The sequence below is a fragment of the Hyaena hyaena genome, unplaced genomic scaffold, assembly GCF_003009895.1.
Source record: "Hyaena hyaena isolate Hyena2069 unplaced genomic scaffold, ASM300989v1 scaffold_217, whole genome shotgun sequence".
Taxonomy (NCBI): Eukaryota; Metazoa; Chordata; class Mammalia; order Carnivora; family Hyaenidae; genus Hyaena; species Hyaena hyaena.
Genome location: NW_024080849.1, coordinates 1,251,982 through 1,278,165, shown reverse-complemented (window position 1 = coordinate 1,278,165; position 26,184 = coordinate 1,251,982). Strand labels below are relative to the sequence as shown.

Sequence of the window (26,184 nt, the reverse complement as noted above, 5' to 3'; positions counted from 1 at the left end):
TGGACTCTCTTCCGTGAGCCCAGGCTTGTGTACAGTGAGGGCTGCTGTTGGGGACTCCATGGCTCCAGCAAGCCCGGAAGAACCACACGGTTAGAGCTGGCCCTACGGAGGGAGAAACCAGACGGGCAGGCCAGGCAGGGGCAAATACAAACAGGGTGCGGCGCTGCCTCTGAGGACTCACTCCCGGGCCTGAGAAAAGGCAAGCTGACACTGTAAAACTCTCCGGATTAAGTGAAAACTAGGACAGAACTAATGAGACTCTGACTGCGTGTGCACAGATGAGATTTCAAATCAGGAGGTGGGTGGGATCGTATATAGCTTAAGCGCAGAGCACTGGATCCGGAGTCCAGAGCAAAGGTTTCTAATGCAATGCACGCTCAACCATGAACAGAACGGGCGGAGTGCCTCTCTGCACAGTGCTCTGGCTTCTTCATTCACAGGATGGAGAGACCGCTGGCCTCTACAGGGATTTGAGGGCTGGGAGCGGGAAAGGAGGTGCTAGATGCAGAAGCACGGTGGGCTCTTGAGAGGAAAAGTGCCATTAAGATCCAAGGTATTATCACCATTACCGACGTGATCATTGTTCTTTGGTAGACTTACCCAAGTGGCCTTGGGGCAGGATCTGGTGGTGCTGAGGGACTTTAACTACCCAGTTATCTGCTGGAAAAGCAATATAGCAGGCCACAGATCATCAAACAAGTTCTTGGAAGGGGTTGGGGGAAATCTCTTAGTATAAAAGATATAGGAAGTAAACAGCGCCGCTGCCCTTCCCTGGATCTTTAACAATGAGGAATTAGTTGCAGATTTAAAAACAGAGAGTCCGTGGTTAAGGCAAGCACAAACCGACAGGGAAACAGTCAGGAGAAGGGGCATTCAATTCAACAATTTCAACTCGACAAAGAGTCAGCAAGCACCTACCCTATGCAAAGCACCATGCTAGGCATTGCAGAGAAAAAACAAAAAAAAAAAGTCTAAGAAACAAAATAATTTCAAGAGAATTAGGTGTGTGTGAGAGATTAAAAAATAAATACGTAAGTACGGAAGAAAGGAACCCTGTTGGTGAGAAAAGACAGAAGTGGGCAAGACCCCGTGTCTACACTTTCCTTCTCACTTGAAGAGAACTAGTTCAAAAACATCAGAGCGTAAATAAAAACGTAAAGGGAATCATCACAGGGCTGGGGGGGGGGGGTGAGGGGAGGAACAGTTTGAGTAGTTGAGAAAAGGTTAAAGGTTAGTTTCAAAAATGTCCCTGTGTGGTTTCCAATCAGGGCATTATCAGTTTAATTCTCTTTTTACTAAAAACAAGATGAGGAGAGAATTGAGATGTTAATGAAAACATCGTGATACTCATGATACCCACGATACCCGTGGCTGAGCAAACCCAGGTCGTGCCGAGCCTCCCGCCACAGCAACCGTTACCCACCCAGACCCAGACGAGGCCAGCTACATGGAGGTGGGAGCCCGCCATGCTTACTTCGAAACTGGCTCAGCTTTAAAAGGAAGGCTATGCTCCGGGAAGACAGAAAGAGAGGTCCCGCCCACTGACTCTGGAAAACGCGATTGCAATAGGGAAGAGACATTTAAGAGAGCCCTTATACCCAGCCCCAAACCCAGCCGGCAGATCCTTTTTAAGAATGTGCTTTCTGACTGAAAAGCCTCCCATAAAAAGACCAACCCTCCTAAGTGAGATGTCAAGGTAGGTATCTACCCGGTCCTTCTGGGAATTAATTCCCACATGGGAGCAAACGGCCGTCCTGGGCTCTTGATGTTCCTCTAAGCTGAGCTGGTGCTGCTGGTGTTTACAGAGGGCAGCTACTGCTCGGATCCAGGCGCCCCCTCCAGCCTGCAGACACCCCCCCGGTGCTTTGTCTAACTGGGGGCTGCTAAGTGTGGGCAGGCGAGCTGGAGAGCAGGGAGAGAGGCAAACTGGGTTTCTCTGCCAGTGCTAACTGAACCCTCGAGTTCCAGGTGCCCCGCCTGCCCCTCCCCTACGCTCCCCTTCCCCCCCCACAGCTCAGCTGTCCCCTGGCGCCGGCTGCAGACCGGACCACGGGGAGCCGAAGGAGACAGCACACCTCTCTACTTACTGATGGGGAGGACGACGATGGGGATGTTCTTGGGCCGCTTGCTCTCCTTGTCGATGAATTCCCCGGTGACCGTTTTCTCTCTCTCAGTCACACGACAGTTGTATTTTCCACTGTCGTCCTGGCGGAGGTGGTAGATCTTCAGCACAAAGACACTGTCGCTCTCTTTGGCCACTTTAAGCTGGCCCCGGGCTTCCCGATGGGCGAATTCACTGTTGAGGACGGGCACCGCATTGGGCCCCATGCTGGCAATGAGCGAGCTGTTGAAGGCCCAGGAGACGGCAAAGTAACGGTCGGGAATGTTCTGGGCCTCCAGGACGCATCTGAACTCCACTGGTTCACCCACTGTGTACAGCCGCTTCTCTGTTTCCAGCCGCACGGTGAACTCTTTGTCTAAGAGAACAAAGGAACAAAACAGAGGCCTTGCGGGTGAGTGAGGGCCCCCGGCTGACCCAACCGTGTTGGCAAATTGCCACCACCTATGCCTTCTTTAAAGTGCTACCCACAGTGCATCCCCCTGGTCTTGAGAGAAAAATCCAATGCCCGTTCAGGGGATATGAGGACCAGAGAAACTCCTGAAGGTCAAAGACAGAACTCAAAACGTTGCTAGATCCAGTCTAAGGGGCTTTTATCTCAGTTAAATGGGTGGGGCTCAGAGTCAGGGGCTAGCATTCCTGGCATCACTTGCCCGGGCCTCCCCTGGATCGACACGCCCATAACTCCATTTACACTGCAGGACTGCAAACCTTTCCCGCAGATGTCGGAGGACTCACCCCCATTGACCCGCGTGAGACAAAACGACACAGCGCCTACCCCGAGCCCCATAAACGCTCCCAAACATACGTGAGCTGAAACATGGTCTTCAGCCCCCGTGTGAGCGCTGGCACTTAGACACAGGTAAGACAACCCTTAACACAGTCCATGGGCAAGGTGAAAACCAGGGCCTCCCCACAATGGTCCCATCAGATCAAATCTCAAGAAGGAGGGAGAGTAGAAATACCAACTTCCACTGAAAGCTAATAACCTCTGAGACGCACAGTGAACCCAAGCATGCTTCAGAGCACTGGGTGTCTGATCAGGAATGGGTGGAGGTGGTGGTGCTCAAAGAAGGGCTCGTCGCCACTAACGGCAACCCATGCACGCTGAGACGGTGGGGGGCTCTCATTCCTCCCAGGTTCAGCCTCTGAGCTCCGAGTCCGATGCCGCATGGACGGCACCTCACCTACTAAGCCTCAATCTAAGAGTCTGCATGCAGGGTGGACTCGATGAAGCGACAAACAGAAGCAAAGACAACCAGTGCTACCACCAACAGGGAAGCAGAGGCTTTGAAGCCGGACTCTACGTGCTCTCAATACTTTCCCCTTCCCTCCCCATCCCCATTCAAGGAATCCCCCAGAGCCCTGGCCTCGGGTTCCCGGGAATCCCAAAGACGCCCCTTGCATGGTGGTGCTCCCTATTCTTCTGTCCCTAGCACTCACCACGTGCCTTCCAGGCACTGCTCCCGACCTGACCTTGGGCTTAAAGCTCTCTCCTACCTCATCTCTCCACGTCAGACCCACACTCAGCTCCAGCTGGCCTCCGTGGCTTTTTGCTTCCAGAACCCAGATCTAATTGTGTCATTCCTTCCTTTAAAGTCTCTATTTCCCCCTCTCAGTGTCTGCAGCAGTGATTTTTAAATACTCCTTGGGAGGCAGTGGCGGGGGCGGGGGGGAAGGGGGCAGAGACAAGGGACTTTCTTCCTTCAGAATCTTGTGGTGCCCAAGATAGACGACATCTGGTTGAAGCAGGCGAGGGGACGCCATGGCCCTCACGTGCCTTCCTCCAGCCCCTCCTGTGCACACCCACACACGTGGACATGCACATACCTCCACGTGCAACCTCTCTGTCTCCTAAGGGCCTCCTAAGATCCCAGGAAGAAGAGCCTGCAAACACTTGGCCTGCGGCGTCAAGGCCAAGCTCCAGCACGATACGTGGAACTTCAGGCCACCTCTCCTTCCTCTTCTCCTCGCCCCTTCCCGGGACACAAGCTCACCCAATGCCGGACTCCTCTCTGCCTGCCAAGCACAGCACACAATTTTGAGTCTATTTATGCTTGTCCCTCTGATGCCTCTCCAGGCTTCAGACCTGGCTCAACTCACCAAATGCACTGGCTTTCTTGGATCTGCCTGAATGCTCCCTTCTGGGGAAAACTTACCATTGTGACAACACTTCCCAGTCACCGTGGCCCTGAGCACTTGACACACAATAGCACCACAGCACTCAGTAGACTCTACTTAGCGCCCCCCCCAACATCTGCACCTTCCCTCAGTGCAGCCTCCAAGAGGCGTGCATCTTTGAACCCCAGTGCCTTCTGCCACCCCGTCGATGCGGCACAGACCTCCCCAATGTTTCCTGAAATGAACTAAGAGAAGGGCAAAGTTGGGGCTGTGACCATCGAGCCCCAAGAGCCCAGGGACACAGGGTAACATCATCAACTTTTTTTTTTTTTTTTTGAAATCCAGTTTTCCCTTTGCTGGCTTAGTCTGAATACATGTGCTGGGCAAATTTGAAAAGTCCTAATCCCAAATTGGTAAGATTAAAATAAAGAAGATTAACTGATGCAACCTCATTTAAAAGCATTAAGATTCAAAATTTGGCCTAGACTTTTGAAGCTGATCTTAAAACCATCCAGGAAGGAAGAGGATAAATACGAAATAAAGCGGCTTCACCAGATATCTTAGTATTGGAAGGTCCAGAAGCTGCTACACACTCTGGATCCTACAGAGCAGATAAAGCACTCTCTTTCCGGGAGCCAGCTGTTCTCGTGAAAGCCCGTCAGATGTCCGGAGACTCACCCCTGCCTATAACGGAGAGCTGTGCCTGACGACCTGGGTGGCGGAAGAGGCACTGGACCTGGAAATCCAGCTTCCCTGGTCCCAGCCCAGGAGGCTGGTTCGGGAACACAGACTGTTAGGTAAGTGAGAAGCGCTGCTCAAGGGACACGGGAACGAGGCCATAGACCAATGCCACTAACGGTATGTAGCAAAAGGGACCGTGAGTTTAAGGACAGGTCCCGAAGGGGGACCCCACTGACATGCAGCTTGACTGTGGCGCTTACACAAACCACGCCTCCAATGCCAGCCCCTCGCCAGAGGTGAGCAGCAACATGAGGGAGGTCCCAGGGCCACTCGCGGCGCCTGATGATGGCACAACCACCACCCTGCCGCCAAAGCCAGGGGACTGAAGGCTCACAGAGAGGCCACCCCCTGCCCTGCAGAGGCAGCCAGCGACAGCGGCCGGCTCTGATCTGGAGCAAGGCTGGGCCTGGAGGAGTGGGGAGTGCAGTGTGAGACTGCAGGGGACCGATACGTGGAGGCAGGGCTGGTCTTGGCTCACGGTGCCACCATCTTCCTGCCCCAGCTATAAACACGTCCCTCGGCCTCCTCTTTCCCCAGATTTATGGGAGAATCTGGCCCTCACCAGGCTGGCCTTGCCAACCCACCCCGTGCCTTCTCTCGGGGCCCCCGCCACAAAGCAATCTGCCCCTGGCACCTGTCCCCCCTCTGCCTGACCTCGCAGAACTTCTCAGGGACTCAAGGAACAGGTGAGGAAGCATGTCGGAAATCAGACACCACCACCAGAAACGCGTTATTAATATAACGATAATACGTTCAGCCGAAATTTCTCTAGACCGTCATTTCATACCTCTGGTGGAAGGCTCATGATGTCAAATGTCTTTTACAAATGAAACAGGACTGGTCCCCAGAACAGGTAGCGTCCTCCAAGTGGGGGACAGCCGACGCGGCTAACGGGGGAGCCCAGTCCTCAGACACAAATGGTTTATGGGACATCGCCCAGGTCTTAAAATGAATTTGTAATTCAAGGAAATATAAAACTCCAGGGAGGTCAAAGGAACCAGGTCCAGAAGTGGGACTCGGACTGGGGGACTCGTCTCCAAGACTGACTTCGGTCAGGTGTCAGGTAGGCTCCCCTACACTCCTAGGACTTTCAGAGGCCACCAGGGAAGGAGTCCGCACACGCTCGCAGCATGTGACAACCCGCAGCGGCGGGCAGAGAATGGGGATGAGCGAGACTGACCGGTGGGCTGGACGTTGACCACGGTCCCCTCGGAACGCTTGCGGGTCATGGCGTACCACGAGCCATCTGGGTCCTGGATCCACTCGGCAGCCTCGCAGTAGAACTCGCCCTGGTCGGAGGGCTGCAGGTGGAAGACGGTGAGGCGGAAGGTGGTGCTCCCCAGCTTGTCCAGCCGTACCTCCCCCAGGCTCTGCCTCTGGGCATACTCGCTGCTGGAGTGAAGCACGAAGTCGCGGCTCAGGGAAATCACCTCCACCGGCTTCTCGCCCCCTCTCTGCCGAAGCCAGGCCACAGACAGGTGGCTGTGCTGCAACGTCTCTGTGACCACCTCACAAGTGAGCTCCAGGGGGTCCTGTTCCACTCTGTGCAGTGTCTGGGGGACGGCCGTGCTCTGCAGGGTGTCTGGGATCACTGAAACACAGAAGCGGTGCCAGCACATGGGTCACAGAGCCGCAGATCTAATCTCACGCTCACGGCCGGCCACCCCCCCTCCCCAGCCTGCCCCCCCCCCCCAGCCTGCTGCAATCGCCCTGAGGCCACAGGTGACCCTGGGGGGCACAGAAACAGAAGGAGATTTCTCTTTGGGTTGGGGCTGCAATGTTTTGACACTCACCTGTCGGGTATTGTAATAACTCTCGGATAACAAGTGGGATGTATTTCATTTCACATAGTGAATGACCCCCCTTGAAAATACCGTGTGAAACGAATTCTCTTTTTTAGGTCAGATGGGATTTTGTTGGTGGTTTTGGTACTGCTTCGGGATACTTTCACTTGGCTTCTGGCCGATCTTCAAAAGGGAATCGTTCCTAGAAGCTGACATTTCTATGTGCCTGGCTCACCTCCTCCCAGCTCGCCATCGCACCCCCCACTTCCTCTGAGTCTCACCAGCAACACATCGCTCTAAGAAGCCTAGGTTTCAGAAAGTCTTTTTGGCAGAGGAAGGTAACAGTGTCCTCAACTGTCTGACCGGTTGGATTTTTCATACAATTCATGTGTCAGAGTGGTCCGCACTGGGAAGAAGCCATAGATCGGGCGTGTGAGGACACTGCCCCGTGGCCCCTTGGTCAGAACTGTACTGTGGAGTCTAACCACTGCCCCTCTGGGCCCGGTGGGGACACCCCAGTCAGTGCCGGTGGGCGCTTCCTCACCACGCTCCCCTCTGGCCTGGCTCTCCCGGGCCTCCTAATGGGATATGGACCCAGAGACGGGAACAGCGAGCCTGGCATGGGGGGTTGGGGTTCAGCGTGGACAGTGAAGGGCTACAACACTCACGCATGAGGACAGCCAACAATACCAACAATACCAAGGCTGTTGTGTCTTTCCGCCACAAGTCTGGACTTTCCAGTTTTTATGATCCCAACTATGCCTGGAAGTTATGACTTGGGCAGAGAGTTGACCCTTCACGTCCGTGAGTGTGGTGGCCCTGTGCCATCCTGTCCCCCACTGCCAGCTCCGCCCATTGTTCAGGGAGCATTTGTTTAGGACAACAACCACAGACCTCCTTGCCTTATGTTTTCATATCCCCCTTCACCAGCCACAGGGTCAGTTAACCTTCTCTGAATGTTTTTTTAATGTTTATTTTTGAGAGAGAGCAGAGGAGGGGCAAAGAGAGAGAGAGAGACAGAGAGAGGGAGGGAGGGAGAGAGGATCCCAAGCAGGCTCTGCACTGACAGCTGAGAGCCTGACGTGGGGCTCAACTGACAAACTATGAGACCACGACCTGAGCTGAAGTCGGACTGCTTAACCAACTGAGGCACCCAGGTGCCCCCTGCCTTCTCTGAACTCTTAACACCTGCACTACAGCTTTTGTAAGTTTTAGCCTCACTCAACCTTCTACTTATTCACAAGTGAACTCACAACCTTTACTCACTCATGCTACGTGTTAACCGCTAAAATATTTGGGGAACTTTGGTGTTTTCTTTTTAAGTGAAATAAAGGTGTGCTATTAATGAAGTGACTCAGTGTTATGGACTCCATGTTTATTTCCCCCAAAGCCACATGGCAAATCCCAATCCGTGCCGCACATGGGGTATCTGGAGCTGAGGCCTCTGCAGGGTGATTAGGTCAGGAAGGTGGAGCCCTCATGAATGGGATCAGTGCCTTTGGCAAGGGACCTCGGCGAGGACTCTCGTTCCCTTTCTGCCACGGGAGCAGACAACGGGAAGTCAAAAGTCGGCAGCCCAGAAGAGGACCCTCACCAGAGTCGGCCGTGCTGCACCTTAATCTTGGACTCACAGCTTCCAGAGCGAGAGAAGTAACTGCCTACTGCTGAGGCCACCGGGCTGCGGTATTTGGTTACAGCTGCCCGATCGGACCTCCTCGGTTGGGACACTGGCCATGGAAACACCACCTCCTTACCTACTAGGTTCATCTTGGCACTGTAGCTCCCAAAGTACCGCTCGTCCGTGTTGGGCGTGTGGCACTCATACTCGCCGGCATCCCGGGCCTGGAGGTCAGTGATGTGCAACAGGGCCGAGCTCCCCTGGACCCTCTCCACGTAGATCTTGCCCCCACGGACGCGCTGGGTGTAGATGGCATAAGGGAAGGAAGAGTCCACGGTGCTGACGATCTGCACCTCACGCTCCGGGGCCGACGGCAGGTAGATGGACCACTGGAAGTTCTGCTCGGAAGGCCCCTGGTAGCCACTCACGTTGCACCAGATGGTGATGTGGGAGCCCTCCGTGCGGTACAGGGGCCCTTCCTGGACGGCGACATGTCGCTGCGCCAGCACCACACCTGCGGGGACACGCAAACAGGCTCGCTTACAATTCACACCAAAATGCGGAGTAGGTGGCGATCTTCAAAGGCTCTGTTATTTCTATGACCTGAGTATAAATAGCTTACTGGCCCTTTATGAGCCATTCTGTGATTTATAAATATTAATTAAAACACTCGCTAGGTAAAGCTCTGTCCCTAATTTGCATATATGGAAATCAGATGGTGCAAAGTCACGGTTCTGTTACTTATGCAATGGCTGACCCTCGGGAGTTTCATCCAGTCCCTCTGTCATCTGTGCAGCGATTTTATATCTGTTTATTAACGCTGTTTGTAAAGTTTTAATCAGATGAGCAGGAAAAGTTGAATCCTTGGCACACATTCAGATGAAAACAAATGAAAGCAACTGTCTTACGATCTGGGCCTGCAGGCGGGGGTGGGGGTGGGATGGGATGGGGTGGGGGTGAGGTCCTGGTGCCCCTTCTTCGGTGCCGCACCCTGTGTTTGTGAATGTAGCTACTCCCGGGACAGCACGTGGAGGAGCACGCCTCACCTCCTCTTCCTGCCTTCAATGGGGGCAGAGCTGGGCTCCTGCAGGTTTAAGCCTAGTGCACACGAGCATGAGTGTGCAGGGCTGAAGCAGATCCGCATGCCCACCTGCTGCCAAAGGCTTGGGGGGGAGCTGACAGTGCGGACCCGTAACAAGGAAGCAAAGCTGCCCTTAGGATGGCGGCTCTGATTCCCCACGAGGCCCCCTACCTTCCGCCTGGGGTGTTTCTCTGGGGTCGCCTCTGCCTTCCATGCTCTCCCTAACATGGTCTCCCCAGTAGACTCAGGGGTGAGGAAATATAGCGAGTTTCCCCTCTCATTCCATGCCAGCCTACCGCTGATCCTGCCTGAGCCACTGAGCAGGGGGGAGGGGGCACGCGCCCCTGGCCTTCCTTCCCCGCAGAAGCAGCAGCGGCGGAGCACAGCAGCGAGGCAGAAGGGGCAGGTGAGTTCCAGCCACAGCTCTGGCAGGAACTGAGGTGGGATGTGTCATCTTGGACAAGTTGCTTTTCCTTTCTAGACCTGAACCTCTTCAGCTATAAAATGATTTTTTTTAATGTTTACTTATTTTTTTGGGGGGGGGGAGTGTGAGGGAGGGAGGGGCACAGAGAGAGGGAGACAGAGAATCCAAAGCAGGCTTCTGTCAGCACAGAGCCCGATGAAGGGCTCGAACCCACGAACCGTGCAATTATAACGTTGAGCCGAAGTCGGACGCTCAACCGACTGAGCCACGCAGGTGCCCCTAAAATGATTTCTAAGAAGGCCTGGGAGTGGACCAGCACATGTGCTAATGCCGACTTTGCCTAGCTGTGACTCTGGATAAGTTACTTAACCTCTCCAAGCTTCAGTTTCCTCACCTGGAAGATGGGCATAATAATGTGCACTTCCCAGAGTTACGAAAACACTCAGGAAGAGAACATCTGCAAAGCCCGTGACACAGGGTCTAGCCCACAGTCACTCTTCCGGGAAGAGCGGCTAGCTTAAAAACCCTTTCTGGCTGGAACATTCTGCAGCTCTGGATCTGTAGGGTTTGGCCAAGGATCACCCAAGGACATTCCAATGGCCTCCAGACAATGACAGCATCTCTGGACCACCCACAGCTGCAGCCCACTTCCACTCCATGAAGCCTTCCCCTCTCCCTTGCCAAAAAGGATGCACAGCTGCCCCAGAGTAAACCTATCTGATGTGGGCCCAGCTGGTGAACAGCCGGCACAGCTCAAGTACTAGGATTCAGCCCTAAAAGCAGTCTGTGGGGTGCAGCATGCAGGGGGAGGGGGGCAGTGCTTGTGCTCAAGGCAAGCAGATCTCATCTCCAAGGTGACAGGCTTTCAAACAGACCCTACAAGGAAAGACCTGAGGCTTGTGCACTGTAATTCCTGGAGGACCTTGTCTTCCAAACAAGATCTTACCCAGAACCCCATCTTGGCTTCAGCACCAGAAACTGGGAACAGAAAAAAAAAAAAAAAAAAAAAATGAAGGGTGGGAACCAAATCCACAGATCAAAGTGGTGTGTGAATTTCCGTGATCCGTTCTGGTCGATGGCATTGATTACAATCTTGAAAGGCATCGAGAAAGCAGCTCATTCCGTTATTTTCAGTATGTTAAAATCTGGCGTGTAACATTTTGACTGTGTGTACTCTTTTTGTGACAACTTGAAATATCTATATGGTGACATTTAAATCAAATGTTTGCAGTGCTCTAGAAAAGGAACTCTGAAAACAATGTAACTACAGTCATAACATTTAGGTCTCTTTGTGTTTCAGTGTTCTGTTAACCAGCCCACGGCCACTCTCAGCCGCCGCCGCAAAGGCTGGAGGCAGGTCAGGAGGCAGCTTCCTCCTTGGAGGAACGACTTCTCGACCCTGGATCTATTTGGCAAACCCTGGAGCTTTACAGAATAGCAGGGCCCGGACCCCACCCGATGGAACAGATCTGGGGCGCAGCCCAGGCACTAGCATTTCTAAAAATTCAAGTGCACGGCAAGGTCAAGAACTGCTCCTTCCGGGCGTCTCTGCATAAGTGGCAATCAGGTGTCCAAATTAGAAAATGTATCCTAACGTTCAAGCTCTCGGTAGCTTTAAACTCCTTCCTCCTGCAAAGGCTCCAGGTTGATCTGGGTCAAGAAAGTTTCATTCTTCCCCAGAGAAGGGGTGGAGCGGAGGCCCATCAGATACTGGCTATCGAGAGGCGGTACCGAGCAGGCCCAGCCCCTGCCTGCATTCAACCCACAGCCCTTAGCAAAGCACTTGGTTGTTGGTAGCACACATCACTCCCAGAAAAGTAAACAGTACTAAGTGGCCTCAATGAGCCACGGGGGTCAAAACAACTTGTCCAATGGGGCGCCTGGGTGGCTTAGTCGGTTAAGCGTCCGGCTTTCGCTTAGGTCATGATCTCGCAGTTCGTGGGTTCGAGCCCCGCGTCGGGCTCTGTGCTGACTGCCAGCTCAGAGCCTGGAGCCTGTTTCAGNATGTTTTATTTTCCACTTTCCTGCCATGCTCACAAAGACTGCTCATACCCTGAGATGACTAAAATATTTACTCATTTCTTCCAGTTCTTTTTTGTTTTTATTATTTACATTTAAATATTTGATCCTTCTGGAATGTATACTACAAGTTGTTATATAAGAATCAGCTTTTTGGGAGGCGCCTGGGTGGCTTAGTCGGTTGAGCGTCCGACTTTCGCTTAGGTCATGATCTCGCGGTTCGTGGGTTCCAGCCTCGCGTCGGGTTCTGTGCTGACTGCCAGCTCAGAGCCTGGAGCCTGTTTCAGTCTGTGACTCCCTCTCTCTCTGACCCTCCCCTGCTCGCGCTGTCTCTCTCTCTCTCTCTCCTAGAAATAAAGAAAACATTAAAAATAAAATTTAAAAAAACAAAAACAAAACAAAAAAAAAAAACTTGTCCAAGCCAGAAGCAGGTTGATAAACAGCACTCATAAACAAATAAATAAGTAAACGCTGGACTGTACTTGAGCCACACACATTCGGCTGCAGCTGTTTATTCGGGACCTCCTTAATTTCCTTCCTGCCCCACAAAGGGCCTCGGACTCCTGAAAATAATGCCGTTCTTAGGGAATGGACCCTAACACAGAAGGGGAAATTACCTTATTTTCCTCAGTTTTATTCCCTTTGTGCAGCACCCCCCATAGTTCCTTCTCCTGGCGCTGCCCCTCACTTTCTGAGACAGCACTGTGTCTTCGAAGAGAAGCGGGTCCCCTAGAGGGGGCCACGGCACCCCTACCCTCACGGCCCCTCCCATCTTTCCTCTCAGCTTGCAGAAGACTCCTCTGGGCAGGGATCACCTTTTTCTAATGACTTTTCCTCCCTTCAGATGTTCCTATACTTTTTGAATTATTCTGCAACAGACAAATGTCACTTATGTAATTTAAAACAAAAGAACAAATATTTACAGTATTATATAGAATTGTACAAAAAGGACTAGACACCAAAAAAGCAGGAAAAGGGTAGAAGATAAAAATAAAACCAAAGAGCAAAGGCAACAAATATGAAACAGTGAGGCATATGGTCGATATTAATCCAACTATTTCAGTAATCACTTTGAATGTCAATCGGTGGTCTGAATGTGCCAACTAAAAGACAGGGATTGTTAGAGTGGGGTTAAAAACAATCCAACTATATCTTATCTATGAGAAATCCACTCTACATATAAAGATGCATATGGATGAAAAGTAAATGAATGGAGGAAAACATACCATGTAAACACTAATCAAAAGAGAGCGGGAGTAGCTATATTGATTTCGGACAGAGCAGATTTCAAAGTAGAGAAAAGTTACCACCGATGATGAACATTACATAGTTCTCCACGAAGACGTGACAATTCTTAACATGTATGCACAAAACAATAGAGCATCATACTAGATGAGGCAAAAATGGACAGAACTGTAAGGAGAAGCAGATTAATCCACTATCATAGCTGGTGACTTTTATACACTTCGATCAGAAATAGACAGACCTGTCAAGCTGAAAATCAGTTAAAGACATAGTTGAACTTGGGGCGCCTGGGTGGCTCAGACGGTTGAGCGGCCGACTTCGGCTCAGGTCACGAACTCATGGTTCGTGGGTTCGAGCCCCGTGTCGGGCCCTGTGCTGACAGCCAGCTCAGAGCCTGGAGCCTGTTTCAGATTCTATGTCTCCCTCTCTCTCTGACCCTCCCCTGCTCATGCTGTCTCTCTCTCTCAGAAATAAAAAACATTAAAAAAAAAGACATAGTTGAACTCAACAACACCATCAATCAACTGAATATAATGGACAACTACTGACTACTTCCTCCAGCAATAGCAGAGGACACATTCTTCTCAAGCTCATATGGAACATTCACCACAACAGACAACATTCTGGGCCATAAAACACACCTCAACAAATTTAAAAGATGAGGAATCATACAGTGACGGGTAACAGACCACAATGGTATTAAACTAGAAATCAGTAACAGAAAAATAACTGGAATATCCCCAAACATGTGGATATTAAGCAACACACTTCTAAAGAATACTTGGGTCACAGGAGAACTTGCAAGAGATATTTAAAAGTACAGTACTTTGGATTAAATGAAAATGAAAGCACAGCTAATCAAAATGTGTGATATTCAGGGAAAACAGTGCTTCGAGGGAAATTTTATAGCACTGAATGCACGTATTAGAAAAGAAGAAAGATCTGAAATCAGTAATCTACATTTCCACCTTAGGAAAATAGAACACGAAAAGCGAACTAAGTCCAAAGAAAGGAAAAGTCACAAGAATCAGAGCAGAAATCGATGATATTGAAATCAAGAAGTCATTAGAGAAAATCAACAAAATCAAAAGCTGGTTCTTTGAACAGATCAATAAAATCAATAAGCCCCTAGCTAGGCTGACTAGGAAAAAAGAGAAAGGACACCAATTATGTCAAAAATGAAAGAGAAGACGTTACTACATTGTCTATGAAAATGAAAAGGATAATAAGGGAATCCTATGAACCATTCTGTGCCCACAAATTTGACAGCCTAGCTGAAATGAATCAATACCTTGAAAGATACAATCTGTGAAAACTCCCACAAGGAAGAGATGACTTCAATAGACCTATACTTGAAGAAATCAAGTCAATAACTAATAACCTTGTAAAGCAGAAAGCACAAGGCCTAGATAAGTTCACTGGTAAATTCTATTGAACATTTAAGGGGAAAAAGTATAACAATGCTCTATAATCTTGCAGAAAACAGAGGAAGATGAACACTTACTCATTCTACAAGGCCAGCACTACCCTAACACTCACTAGACATAGGCATTATAAGAAAATTGCAGGTCGGGGCGCCTGGGTGGCTTAGTCGGTTAAGCGTCCGACTTTCGCTTGGGTCATGATCTCGCGGTTCGTGAGTTCGAGCCCCGCGTCGGGCTCTGTGCTGACTGCCAGTTCAGAGCTTGGAGCCTGTTTCAGTCTGTGACTCCCTCTCTCTCTGACCCTCCCCTGCTCATGCTGTCTCTCTCTCTCCTAGAAATAAATAAAACATTAAAAAAAAATTAAAAAAAAAAAAAAAGAAAATTGCAGGTCAATATCTCTTATGAACATAGATGCAAAAATCCTCCAAAATATTAGCAAATCAAACTCAACAATTTATAGAAAGAATTACACACCAAGACCATGTGGGATTTATCCCAGATAATGCAAGGTTGTTTCAATACTTGAAAGCCAATTAATCTATCACATGAACAGGCTAAAAAGAAAAATCACATGATCATATCAAAAGAAGCAGGAAAAGCATTTGACAAAATCCAACAACCATTCATTATAGAAACTCAGTAAACTAGGAATAGAGGGGAATTTTGCCAACTTGATAAAGAATATCTACCAAAAAAAAAACAAAAAAAACCCAAAAAAACCCCTATAGCTAACATCAGACCTAATGGTGAGAAACTCAAAGCTTTCCCACTAAGATCAAGTACAAGGCAAGAATCTTCTTCTTACAACTTCTTTTCAATATCATACTTCTCGTTAATATGATCAAGGCCTTGCTAATGCAATAAGGCAGGAAAAGGAAATATAAGATATATAGACTAGGAAAGAAGAGGAAAAACTGCCTTTGTTTACAGATGAGATGACTGTCTATATAAAAATATCTATGGGAATTAACAAAAAACACACAAAACAAAACCTAGAACAAGTAAGAATTACAATGTCGCAGGATATAAGGTCAATATACAAAGGTCAATTGCCTTCCGATATACCAACAATGAACAAAGGAATTTGAAATTAAAAACATAATGCCACTTACATTAGCACTCCCCAAAATGAAATAGGTAGAAATCTAACAAAATACACTGAAGATATATATGAGCAAAGCTACAAAACTCTGCTAAACAAAATCGAAGAACTAAATAAATGGAGAAAACTCAATGTTCTTGGATAAAAAGATTCAATAGTGTCAAGATGTCAGCTCTTCCCAACTTTATCTACAGATTCAATGCAATCCCAATCAAAAGTGTAGCAAGTTATTTTGTATATATCAACAACCTGATTCTCAATTTTATACAGAGAGGCAAGAGATGCAGAATAGCCAACACTCTATTGAAAGAGAACAGAGTTGAAGGACTAAAACTATCCAACTTTAAGACCTACTATAAAGCCATAGGAATGAAAACAGCACAGTAATGGAGAAAGACTGGACAAGTAGCTCAATGGAACAAAACAGAGACCCCCAGAATAGACTCCCATAATACAGTGATCTTAGACAAAGGGGCAAAGGCAATCCAACAGGGCAAAGGCAATCTCTTGAGCAAACAGTGCTCACACATGCAAAAAAACCCACAAAAACCAAAAAGTTAACCTAGACACAGACCTTATACCCTTCACAAAAATGAACTGAACACAGATCACAGATCAAAACGGAAAATGCAAAACTATAAAACTCCTAGAATATAACAGAGGAGGAAGCCAAGGTGATGCCTTTTTAGATACAGCACCAGGGGCATGATCCCTGAAATAATTGATGAGCTAGGCTCCATTAAAATTACATGTCAGCTCTGTGAAAGACAAAATTGAGGGAATTAGAAGACGAGCTGCTGACTGGGAAAAAATATTTGCAAAAGACACATCTGATAAGAGACTGGTACCCAAAATATGCAATGAATTATTAAAACTCAAAAATAAGAAAAAAAAAAAACGGATTAAAAAATGGGCCGGAGACCTTAACAGACACCTCACCAAAGATAGAAGACGGCAAGTAAGTATATAAGAGGATGCCTCATATTTCATATCAGCCGGGAAATACAAATGAAAACAACAAAAAGATACCACTACACACCTTAAGTGTGGCCAAAATCTGGAACGCGACAATACCAAGCACTGGTGAGGATGTATGGCCAGAGGAACTCTCACTCACAGCCACTGGGAACGTGAAATAGTACAGCTGCTTTGGAAGACAGTTTGGGGGTTTCTAACAAAACTAAGCACACCCTTCCCGTATGATCCAGCAATTGCACCCCGTGGTATTATCCTAAGGGGCTGAAAACTTTCGTTTGTCCAAAAACCAGCTCATGACTGTTTATGTCGGCTTTATTCATGATTGTCAAAAGTTGGGGGGCACCTGGGTGGCTTAGTCGGTTGGGCGTCTGACTTTCGCTTAGGTCATGATCTCGCGGATCTTGGGTTCGAGCCCCGCGTCGGGCTCTGTGCTGACTGCCAGCTCGGAGCCTGGAGCCTGTTTCAGTCTGTGACTCCCTCTCTCTCTGACCCTCCCCTGCTCACGCTGTCTCTCTCTCTCTCCTAGAAATAAATAAAACATTAAAAAAATTAAAAAAAAAAAAAAAAAAAAGTTGGAAGCAGCCAAGATGTCCTCTGGTAGGTAAATAGCTAAACAAACCGCGGTGCACCCAGACAACAGAATCTTATTCCGCATTAAACCGAAATGAGCTTTCAAAGCATGAAAAGACATGCAGGAACTTTAAATACACGGTATCAAGTGAAAGAAACCAATCAAAAAAGGCTATAGATTATATGATTCCAACTATATGACATTCTAGAAAGGGCAAAACCAAAGAGATGATAAAAAGACCCATGGTTGCAGAGAGTAGGGAGATAAGCATGTGGAGCACAGAGATTTTTAGGGCAGTGGAAATACTTTGTACTATATGGTAATGAGGAGCATGTTTTATTACATGTGTATCCAAAGCCATAGAATGTCCTACAAGAAGAATGAACCACGGGGTAAACTATGGACTTTGGGTAATTATGATGAGTCAGTGGAGGCTCATTCCTGGTAATGAATGTACCACTCTGACAAGTGACGTTGATCATGCGCGATACTATTTATGAGTGGAGGCAGGGGCAAACAGGAACCTTCTGCGTCTCCCTCTCAATTTTGTTGTAAACCTAAAAAAGCGTAGAGAGAAAATACTGGGTAAAAGGACGGCAAGTGATTTTTATTTTCTTCTTTACATTTTACTCCCTTCCCAACCTCCATCCTCTGCAAAGAGTATGTTCTAGTTAGATAAATAGGAAAAATTTTTTTTACCCACAAATAAAAATAATGTATGACTGCTGTATAAACTTTCTTCTGTACTGACTAATATGGTATAATAGGAAATAGGTATTTGGTCTTTGTCCCTGGTATGTGGCTCAGAGCGTTGAAAACTCTTGGGATTTCCTGAGTGATAGGAATGTCCTGTCATTGATAAAGAGCGTCTTTTCCCCCTAAGGGGGTATGCTAATGATTCAAGGTGGTCCGTTAGACACTTTCAAGAGTGGAGCTGGCCTTCCTTCAAGGGTTGAAAATTTCAACCCCAACCCCCAAACTCCAGGGCAGAGATAAGTACTAGAGTGAGATCAAACACCAATGACCAATGACTTAATCAACCATGCCCATGCAATGAAACCCCCATATGGAAACCCTAAACGACAGAGTCAGGAAAACCTCTAGGTCAATGTGTAGGGAGGGTGGCGCACATGGGGAGGACAGGAGGGCACCCTCCGTACCTTATCCTACACACTGAGTAGAGCTGACCTGTGTGACCAATAGGAAATGCAGAAATGATGGAGTATAACTTCCAGGGCTAAGCCATAAACAGGGTTTCTGCCTTGCTCCCTGAGATCACGTACACCATGTCATGAGGCCATCAGAGCAGCCTTCCGGGCAGGCTACCTGAGGCCTCCTTCCAACAACCAGCGTGTAACTGAGCCACCCTGGAAGTGGGTCTTCAGGGCCAGCCAAGGTGACTGCAACCCCTCCCCCCAACCCCAGGAGGGTGCAGAATCAGAACCATCCAGTTAAGATGCTCCTGGATTCCTCATGCACAGAAACTGTGTGAGATCATGGACACTGTTTATTTCTGTATGTTGTTTTCTGACTTTTTCTATCGTTTTAAGAATTTTATTGACAACTGCCGTAATTACCGCTTTCACAGAGCGCACACAGCCTCTCCGATCAAAATCTTTTTTATTTTATATTCAAAAAAAATTTTTAATGTTTCTTTTTAAGTGACAGTGAGAGACAGAGTGCGAGCAGGGGGGGACAGAGAGAGGGAAACACTGAATTTTTTTTTTAATGTTTCATTTATTTCTGAGAGAGAGAGAGACAGCATGAGCAGGGGAGGGTCAGAGAGAGGGGGAGACATAGAATCTGAAACAGGCTCCAGGCTCTGAGCTGGCTGTCAGCACAGAGCACGACGCGGGGCTCGAACCCACGAACCGCGAGGTCATGACCTGAGCCGAAGTCGGACGCTCAACTAACTGAGCCACCCAGGCGCCCCAGGGAGACACAGAATCTGAAGTGGGCTGCAGGCTCTGAGCTGTCAGCACAGAACCCGATGCGGGGCTCAAACTCACAAACTGTGAGATCATGACCTGAGTTGAAGTTAGATGCTTAACTAACTAAGCTACCCTGGTGCCCCTCAAAGTCTTTTTTATAAGACTACATTTTTTTTTAAGACCAATTTTAGGCCTACCATAAAACTGAGAAGAATTTACTGTTGTTTTAAGCCTTAAGTTTTGGGGTAATTTGTTTTGTACCAGCATATGACTAATATCGACACCTGTGAGTTCTACATTTAATGAAAAATTGTGTTCTGTGCTCATGCATGTTTTCTAGAAAAAGGGCCCATGAATTTTTAAGATTCTGAAAGCGATTCAAGACCCAGAAAAAAGGATTAAGACTACTGCTTTAGACAGTCCATGGTCATTAGGACAGGCCATGTCCCTCTGGATTTAGCTGTGACAGCCTCCACTCCCATGAAAACACACAGGGGATCGCTTAGCTAGCTTTTCAAGACATTGCATGTCCAGGGATGTTCTCACTTCTGCCTTTGTACTAAGCTCTAGCTGAACCTCGCTAGGGGCAGGATGAATCAGGAGTCAATGAGAAGGAGAGGTCACCGTGCCCGTGAAAACTAGCCTCTCATGCATTTTCTGGAATGTGCCAAGGCCCAGGGAAACCACACTGGTAGGCACAAGATCCAGCCACTATGTTTAAGAAGCACAACTGAGCGTGCCAAGGTGCCGAAGGATCTCAGTCACCATTCCACATCTGCTTTTCCAGTTGTCAAAGCTCGGCTACAAGTCCTACATGCCAACCCGGCCATGCTAGATGTTTCCGAATCTATACAACGAGAAGCATGTCATGTACCATACACCGCTCTCACAGGCAATCCCAGAGATCAACTAATACTGAGAAAGCCACCAAATGAATATTTCAAGAGTTCATTTTATTTCCACCGATAGGAGATCATCTAAACACAGGAAAAATCTTTGGAAGTACGAGAGCATCAAAGGGGCACTGATGTGCAACTTTGGGTTAAAAATGCAAAACTGCGTGTGTAGTAAAATTGCGTTTAAAAAATACTACAGCTACAAAGATGACCAAGGGAAACATGATGATACTGGGTTGAATCTTTGAGTGGTGAGAAGACAGGTGACTTTCCCCTTCTCTTCTTATTTTCCCATTAGTTTATTATTTTTTTAAATGTGTATTTTTGAGAGAGAAACAGAGCATCAGTGGGGGAGGACAGAGAGAGAGAGGGAGACACAGAATCCAAAGTTCGGTCCAGGCTCCGAGCTATCAGCACAGAGCCTGACGCAGGGCTCGGACTTGTGAACTGCGAGATCGTGACCTGAGCCAAAGTCAGATGCTTCACCAACTGAGCCACCCAGGCGCCCCTTCCATTACTGTAAATAAGCAAGTATGTTTTGCTTTAAAATGAAGACAATGAGGACAGTGATCAGCACGTTAGTGTGCCATACTACCCCAACCGCTCTACATCTCATTCACGCAACGAAAGGAGGTCAAAGTCATCAGAGCAGCATTTACCAGGTGAGGAGATGCCCTTCAAGGTTCAGTCTCCTTCTCCAAGACCACGAACATGACTAGTGCTTCTCTTAGTCTGTGGCTCATGCTGAATGTGCCAGGTAAACATCAGTGATAAGTGAGGGTAAACCACCAACTGGGTTTTCTTGCCAACCTGCTCCTGAAAACGCTGATCAGGAATCTGTACAGCCTCAAGGGTAAAACGCCAAACAGACCCTCCACAGGGCAGAGACTGGGCTGCATAAAACCTCCACGGAAGGTGGAGGGGAGCCTGGAAGAGAGCAGTCAGGAAGGCCACTCCAGGAATGGACAAGGTCTGGGGATCCCGCTTTTCAGCCTTCAGCCGAGGGAGGACAACAAGTGGCGTGAGCTAAAAGAAGCTCCACGGGATCCCCTTCTAGACGAGGGGACAGACAGACACAAAGCTTGGCCCTTGTCAACAAGAGCCAGCACTTGCCGAATGAGGTACAGAGCCTGTCCAAGTGCCTTATGTGTATTAACTAATGTCGGTGTTCACCGTGAAGTCTGTACTCTTATTAGTGACTTCCCTTTACAGACGCAGAGCCCGAGGCAAGTGGTAGGGGAAGCCAGTCAATGAAACCAGGCTGGAGACACCCACAAAAGGTGCACTGTGAAAAGCGCCTTCACAAAGAAGGTCCTGCTAGGTCAATGTCACCACCCACTACAGGCGCCCCAACCAAGGCGTGGGCATGCACACGCAGACCCCCGTACGCACAGGGAAGCCGCAGAGGCAGGGTGGCTGTGGGCTCAGCTTCCCACCTATGTGTGGGTCCTTACTTCCATCCAAAACGTCCCCTGAGACAGCCATAGACTCTCATGGGATATGTGTGGTGCCACAACCCAGGAGCAGACATGAAGGATGCAGCTGATTCCAGAATGTTCTCCCTCCTTGACCTCTCCTGGCATAAGCTGGTTCCTTCACCTCTCTGTGCCTCAGCGTCCTCGCCTGTAAAGTGATACGATCTTCACCATGTTGTTGAAGGATTGAGAGTCCTCCCTTTAAAAGTCAGTATGGGGCCCATCATAGGTGCTCACTATGCATGAAGCCAACAGCTGTAGGTGGAGACCTGGTGGTAAATACTAGCTCTGGCTATGGACCTAATTTCTCCCATGGCAGAAAGGTGGGTTTTCCAAACAGCTTACCAATATCTCCTGTCCCGGGGCGCCTAGGTGGCTCGGTCGGGTGAGTGCCCAACTTTGGCTCAGGTCATGATCTCTTGATTTTGGCTCAGGTTGTGATTTCATGCTTTGTGAGACTGAGCCCTATATCGGGCTCTGTGCAGACAGCACAGGGCCTGCTTGGCTCTTCTCTCTCTTTCCCTTGCTCTCTGCCCCTCCCCTGCTTGTGTGCACTAGCTCGCTCTCTCTCTCAAAAAAAAAAAAAGAACTTTGGGCACTAGGGTGGTTCAGTGGTTAAGCGTCCGACTTTGGCTCAGGTGATGATCTCACAGTTTGTGGGTTCGAGCCTCATGTCGGGCTCTTCACTGAGAGCTCAGAGCCTGAAGCCTGCTTTGGATTCTGTGCCTCCCTCTCTCTCTCGGCCCCTTCCTGCTTGTGCGCTCTCTCTCAAAAATAAATAAATAAACATAGAAAAAGAAAATCCCCTGTCCCATGAGATCTTCTTCCTCAAGGTGACCATGCCATGGAAGGTGGAGTTTAATTCCCTGCCCTTTGAACCTGGGCGGGTCGTGACCCTGTGGATGTCAGACTTAGGTCTAAAAAGTGATGAACTCTGCTGTACTATCTGGTGTCCCCTACCACTGTGTAAGAACTTCAACAACCCTGAGGCTGCCATGGCCTGAGGAAGCCCAAGGCACAAGGGCTGGGTGCTCCTGTCCAGAGCCCGCCGGACCGTGCCGTCCACAGCCAGCACCACCGTCAGCCACGTGCGTGAACAAGCCCTCCTATGGTTCCCCAGCTGCAAAGAGCCTTCTGGCCTTGGAAGGTTCCAGCTGAGACCTCAGCCACTGCGGAACACAGAGAAGCCATTCCTTCCATGCCCACCCAAATTCCTGACCCACAGATTCTGTGAGAATAAACACTTTTCAGCAACTGAGCTTTGGAGTAATTGGTTACACAGCAAAGACAACTAGGACGTACATGACGCATGCCTGGGGTACTTACTGGATGAAAGGTACCAGGCCAGAGACAGAGAGAGAGATTAATCAGACACGGCTTCACGCTAAGTTGACAATCCCAAAGGACACATGCGTAACTGGTCGTTATTGTACACCAGGATGTGTACGGAGGTACAAGGGCGAGGTTAAGAGCCCTCAGAAGGAGAAAGTAGGTCCACAAAGACTTCACGGAAGTAGGCACATTTGAACTGGGTCCTGAAGGACGGGCAGGGACATTCGGGCCACACATAAAACACTGGTGTGTCCCAGGACCAGGAAGAAGTTTGCCGAGGACTCTTGTCACAGGGCTGAAGGTCCGCGAGTGCCAGGCAGGAAAGGGCACTGAAAGGCACGCTAATAGAGACAAACCTGTCCTCCGGGACAGGGAAGTGGAAAAAGAGACCAGCAGAGGAAAAGGAAGGTCACAGACCAGACTTGTGTTTTTGAGTCATTCCTCTGGTGGTGGGTGGAGGGCAGAGCGGAGGGTAGGCTCGGAAGCAGGGAGACCAAATTCACAGTCAGGTGAGACAAGATGAGGGCCTGGCCTGGTTTTAAGTTCAAGGACGAAAATATCACTCACTCCCTCTTTCCTTCTCTCTCTCTCTCTCTTTTTTTTTTTTTTTTTAAATCCCCAGTGGTACCTAAAATAGAGCTGGTCTAAAGGTGATGATTAATTAACGCTAAATTATTGATGCCACTTCTAAGAAGGTGTGACTACCAGCTACAGGACCGGCGAAGATAGCAAACACGATGATTCCCTTCACCCCAAACTGACCTTGATCTCCGTGATGCGTGTATTGCTGAGTCACGATGAGGCTGTTTCACTGCCTACTTAGGGCTTGGGTGACGGAGCGCCTGCGCTGGGTCCTTGCTTCCCAGCTGCTGCCTCATTTACTCACTACTAAACTTGAAGCTGCCTCCTTAGAAGGCTGAACTGGGACTTCAAAAATGTTTGAAACATCCGAATATTTACTTAAGTTAGACCATGTAAACCATTTCAATGAAAATATTATAAGCCTTCAATCTCTTCCAACTACCAGCTGTCATTCTACTCCAACCCCCCCCCCATTTCCCCAGAGATTGGCATGATTTAGGGATATATCACTCCAGACTCTTAAAAATCCATTTGCGTATGGATATATTTATGTGTATATGCATCTACACATATATATACATATAATCTATATACATTTATAATCATTGAAAATACACACTGTCAGTCACCTCTTTGTCATATAAACACTTTGATTCCATACAGACACATTCCTTGGTTTTGCTCCTCAATGTTTTTGAGATTAAATATAATTCTAGTTCCTTCCTTTTATACAGGCATATAGTATCCCCTCCTGGAATTACACCACATTTTATTTATTCTCCTATTGATGGATAGTAGGTAATTTATTTTTTTTTAATTTTTTTAATGTTTTATTTATTTCTGAGAGAGAGAGAGAGACAGTGTGAGCAGGGGAAGGTCAGAGAGAGAGGGAGACACAGAATCTGAAACAGGCTCCAGGCTCCAAGCTGTCAGAACAGAGCCCGACGTGGGGCTCGAACCCACGAACCGTGAGATCATGACCTGAGCAGAAGTCGGATGCTTAAGCGACTGAGCCACCCAGGCGCCCCAGGTAATTTCTAATTTTTTTGCTACAACCAGCATGCTCTTCTCTTTCCACATGTCTCCTACTATAACAACATTCCAACCAGTCTTGATGGATAACTCGTGAGCTTTTATGCACTCCTTGCTTGCACACCTCAATCCCTTGGTTTGGAGATGAACTATAACCGACTCTCCTTGAGATCTGCAAACCACTGGCCTTGAGGAGTGAAGGACTGGACTTTCCCAGAAGATAAGGTTCGACTACACTGGAAAACAGCTGCGGCTGATACCAGCAAATCTGTCCGGAGTCACGTGCCCCTAGGACTAGCCACCAGGGCACCTGCTTTTCTTGCATGGAACACCCTCCTCTTTTCCCCAGCCTTCCCCTTTAAACCACTCCAGCTTTGCCTGGATGCAGAAGACGGCCTCTGAGATGTGAGTCCACCACCCTCCCAGGTTGCTGGCTTCCTGAATAAAGCAAGCTTCCTTTTGCCACCATCAATTGCCTCTCAGGTAGTGATCTGCGAGCAGCGAGCAGCTGAACTTGAACTCGAAACCTGTTCTCTGTCCAGGAACACTGTCTTTTTGTGTTTTCCTCGCCTGAATTTATCCACCCCTCCAGCTTCTCTCTCCTTCACCATTTAACCCACACTGGAAGACCAATTCTAAGACACCCATGGCTCTTTCACTCCATGACAAGCTTGGCACTAGGACCCATCCCAAGGACCACACCTCTCTCCCCTTCCTCAGCCCCCCTCTCCTGTCACTCACCCCTGGAGCCACGACCCTCCAGTCCCAACAAAGGCAGGGCTAATGCCCCAGAGTCCCACCCACCCTCTCAGACTCCTCCTCTGCAGCCCCTTCACCACCATCCTAAGGAAGGTACAGCACGGAAGCAGCATCTGGAAAGGAGACGGGGGAGAGTGTAGCCTGCCCTGACCCAACCATGTCCGTGGCTAAGGTAATAGACCCTTTCCCCAATTCCACCAGCAATCAAGGCACCATATCCAACAGCAAATACTTATAATTGAATATAAGTGCCAGCATTTGCCTTCTATTTTCTGGAGAAAAAAAAAATGGAAAGACGGAATCAGATTACTTGCCTATAAATGCTCTGCCTGTAATCACCCTACATCTACTGACCACTGTTTCCTTCCATCTGGTTTCAACGATAACAGAAGTGGGCGGAGCGTCAGGCTGACTTCACTTCAGTAAGAGGCCACCTCGCCACACAGCTCCCAGGTCAAGTCAGGCGGCCTTGGAACCACAAGCTTTGCGGGAGTTCCAGCACAAGAACCCTCGCTTGGGGCCAGCGAAGGCCCGTTCCTCCTCGCAAGCATGCATTTCATAACTGAGGCCGCGGACACTATTTTAGGGGGCATTTCTAGACCTCAGATGCCCCAGTTTCTCCAAGTTCCCAGGCTCACGGAGAGGTAGGTGCTGGGTCTCCAAACAGTCTCCTCACTGGTCACCTCCGCCATCCCTCAGGAGGAGCGGAAAGACGCCTCCTCCATTCCCGTCATGCCCTGTCGCCTGGCTCTTCCTCCTAGAAGCTGGCAGGCTTCTCCATCCCCCTTGATGCTCTTGTGGCCCCAGGAAGAGGAGGACGCTAAGCCCAGGTCCTTCCTGGAAAATGCCGGCAGAGATCCTTCGGGCAGCATTAGGACGTTAGCTTGCAGGGGGGCAGTAAGGGCTGCAGAAGACGTGAGGGTCTTGTCCAGGGCATCAGGGTGTGAACT

The 26,184-nt window shown here is 48.9% G+C and overlaps 1 protein-coding gene across 3 annotated transcripts in view; it reads right to left on the bottom strand.

The window, feature by feature from the left end:
- Positions 1-26,184, bottom strand: part of IGSF3 (immunoglobulin superfamily member 3) — a 93,892-nt gene that overhangs the window by 29,906 nt on the left and 37,802 nt on the right. For 2 of the 3 annotated variants that reach the window (XM_039242728.1, XM_039242729.1), the window contains exons 3-6: positions 8,520-8,897; positions 6,162-6,572; positions 2,088-2,477; positions 601-660 (exon numbers count right to left, since the gene is read on the bottom strand). In XM_039242728.1, coding sequence (XP_039098659.1) covers positions 601-660; positions 2,088-2,477; positions 6,162-6,572; positions 8,520-8,897 — 1,239 coding nt within the window. The remainder of the gene's footprint in view (positions 1-600; positions 661-2,087; positions 2,478-6,161; positions 6,573-8,519; positions 8,898-26,184) is intronic. The other variant, XM_039242730.1, reaches the window with a different exon arrangement.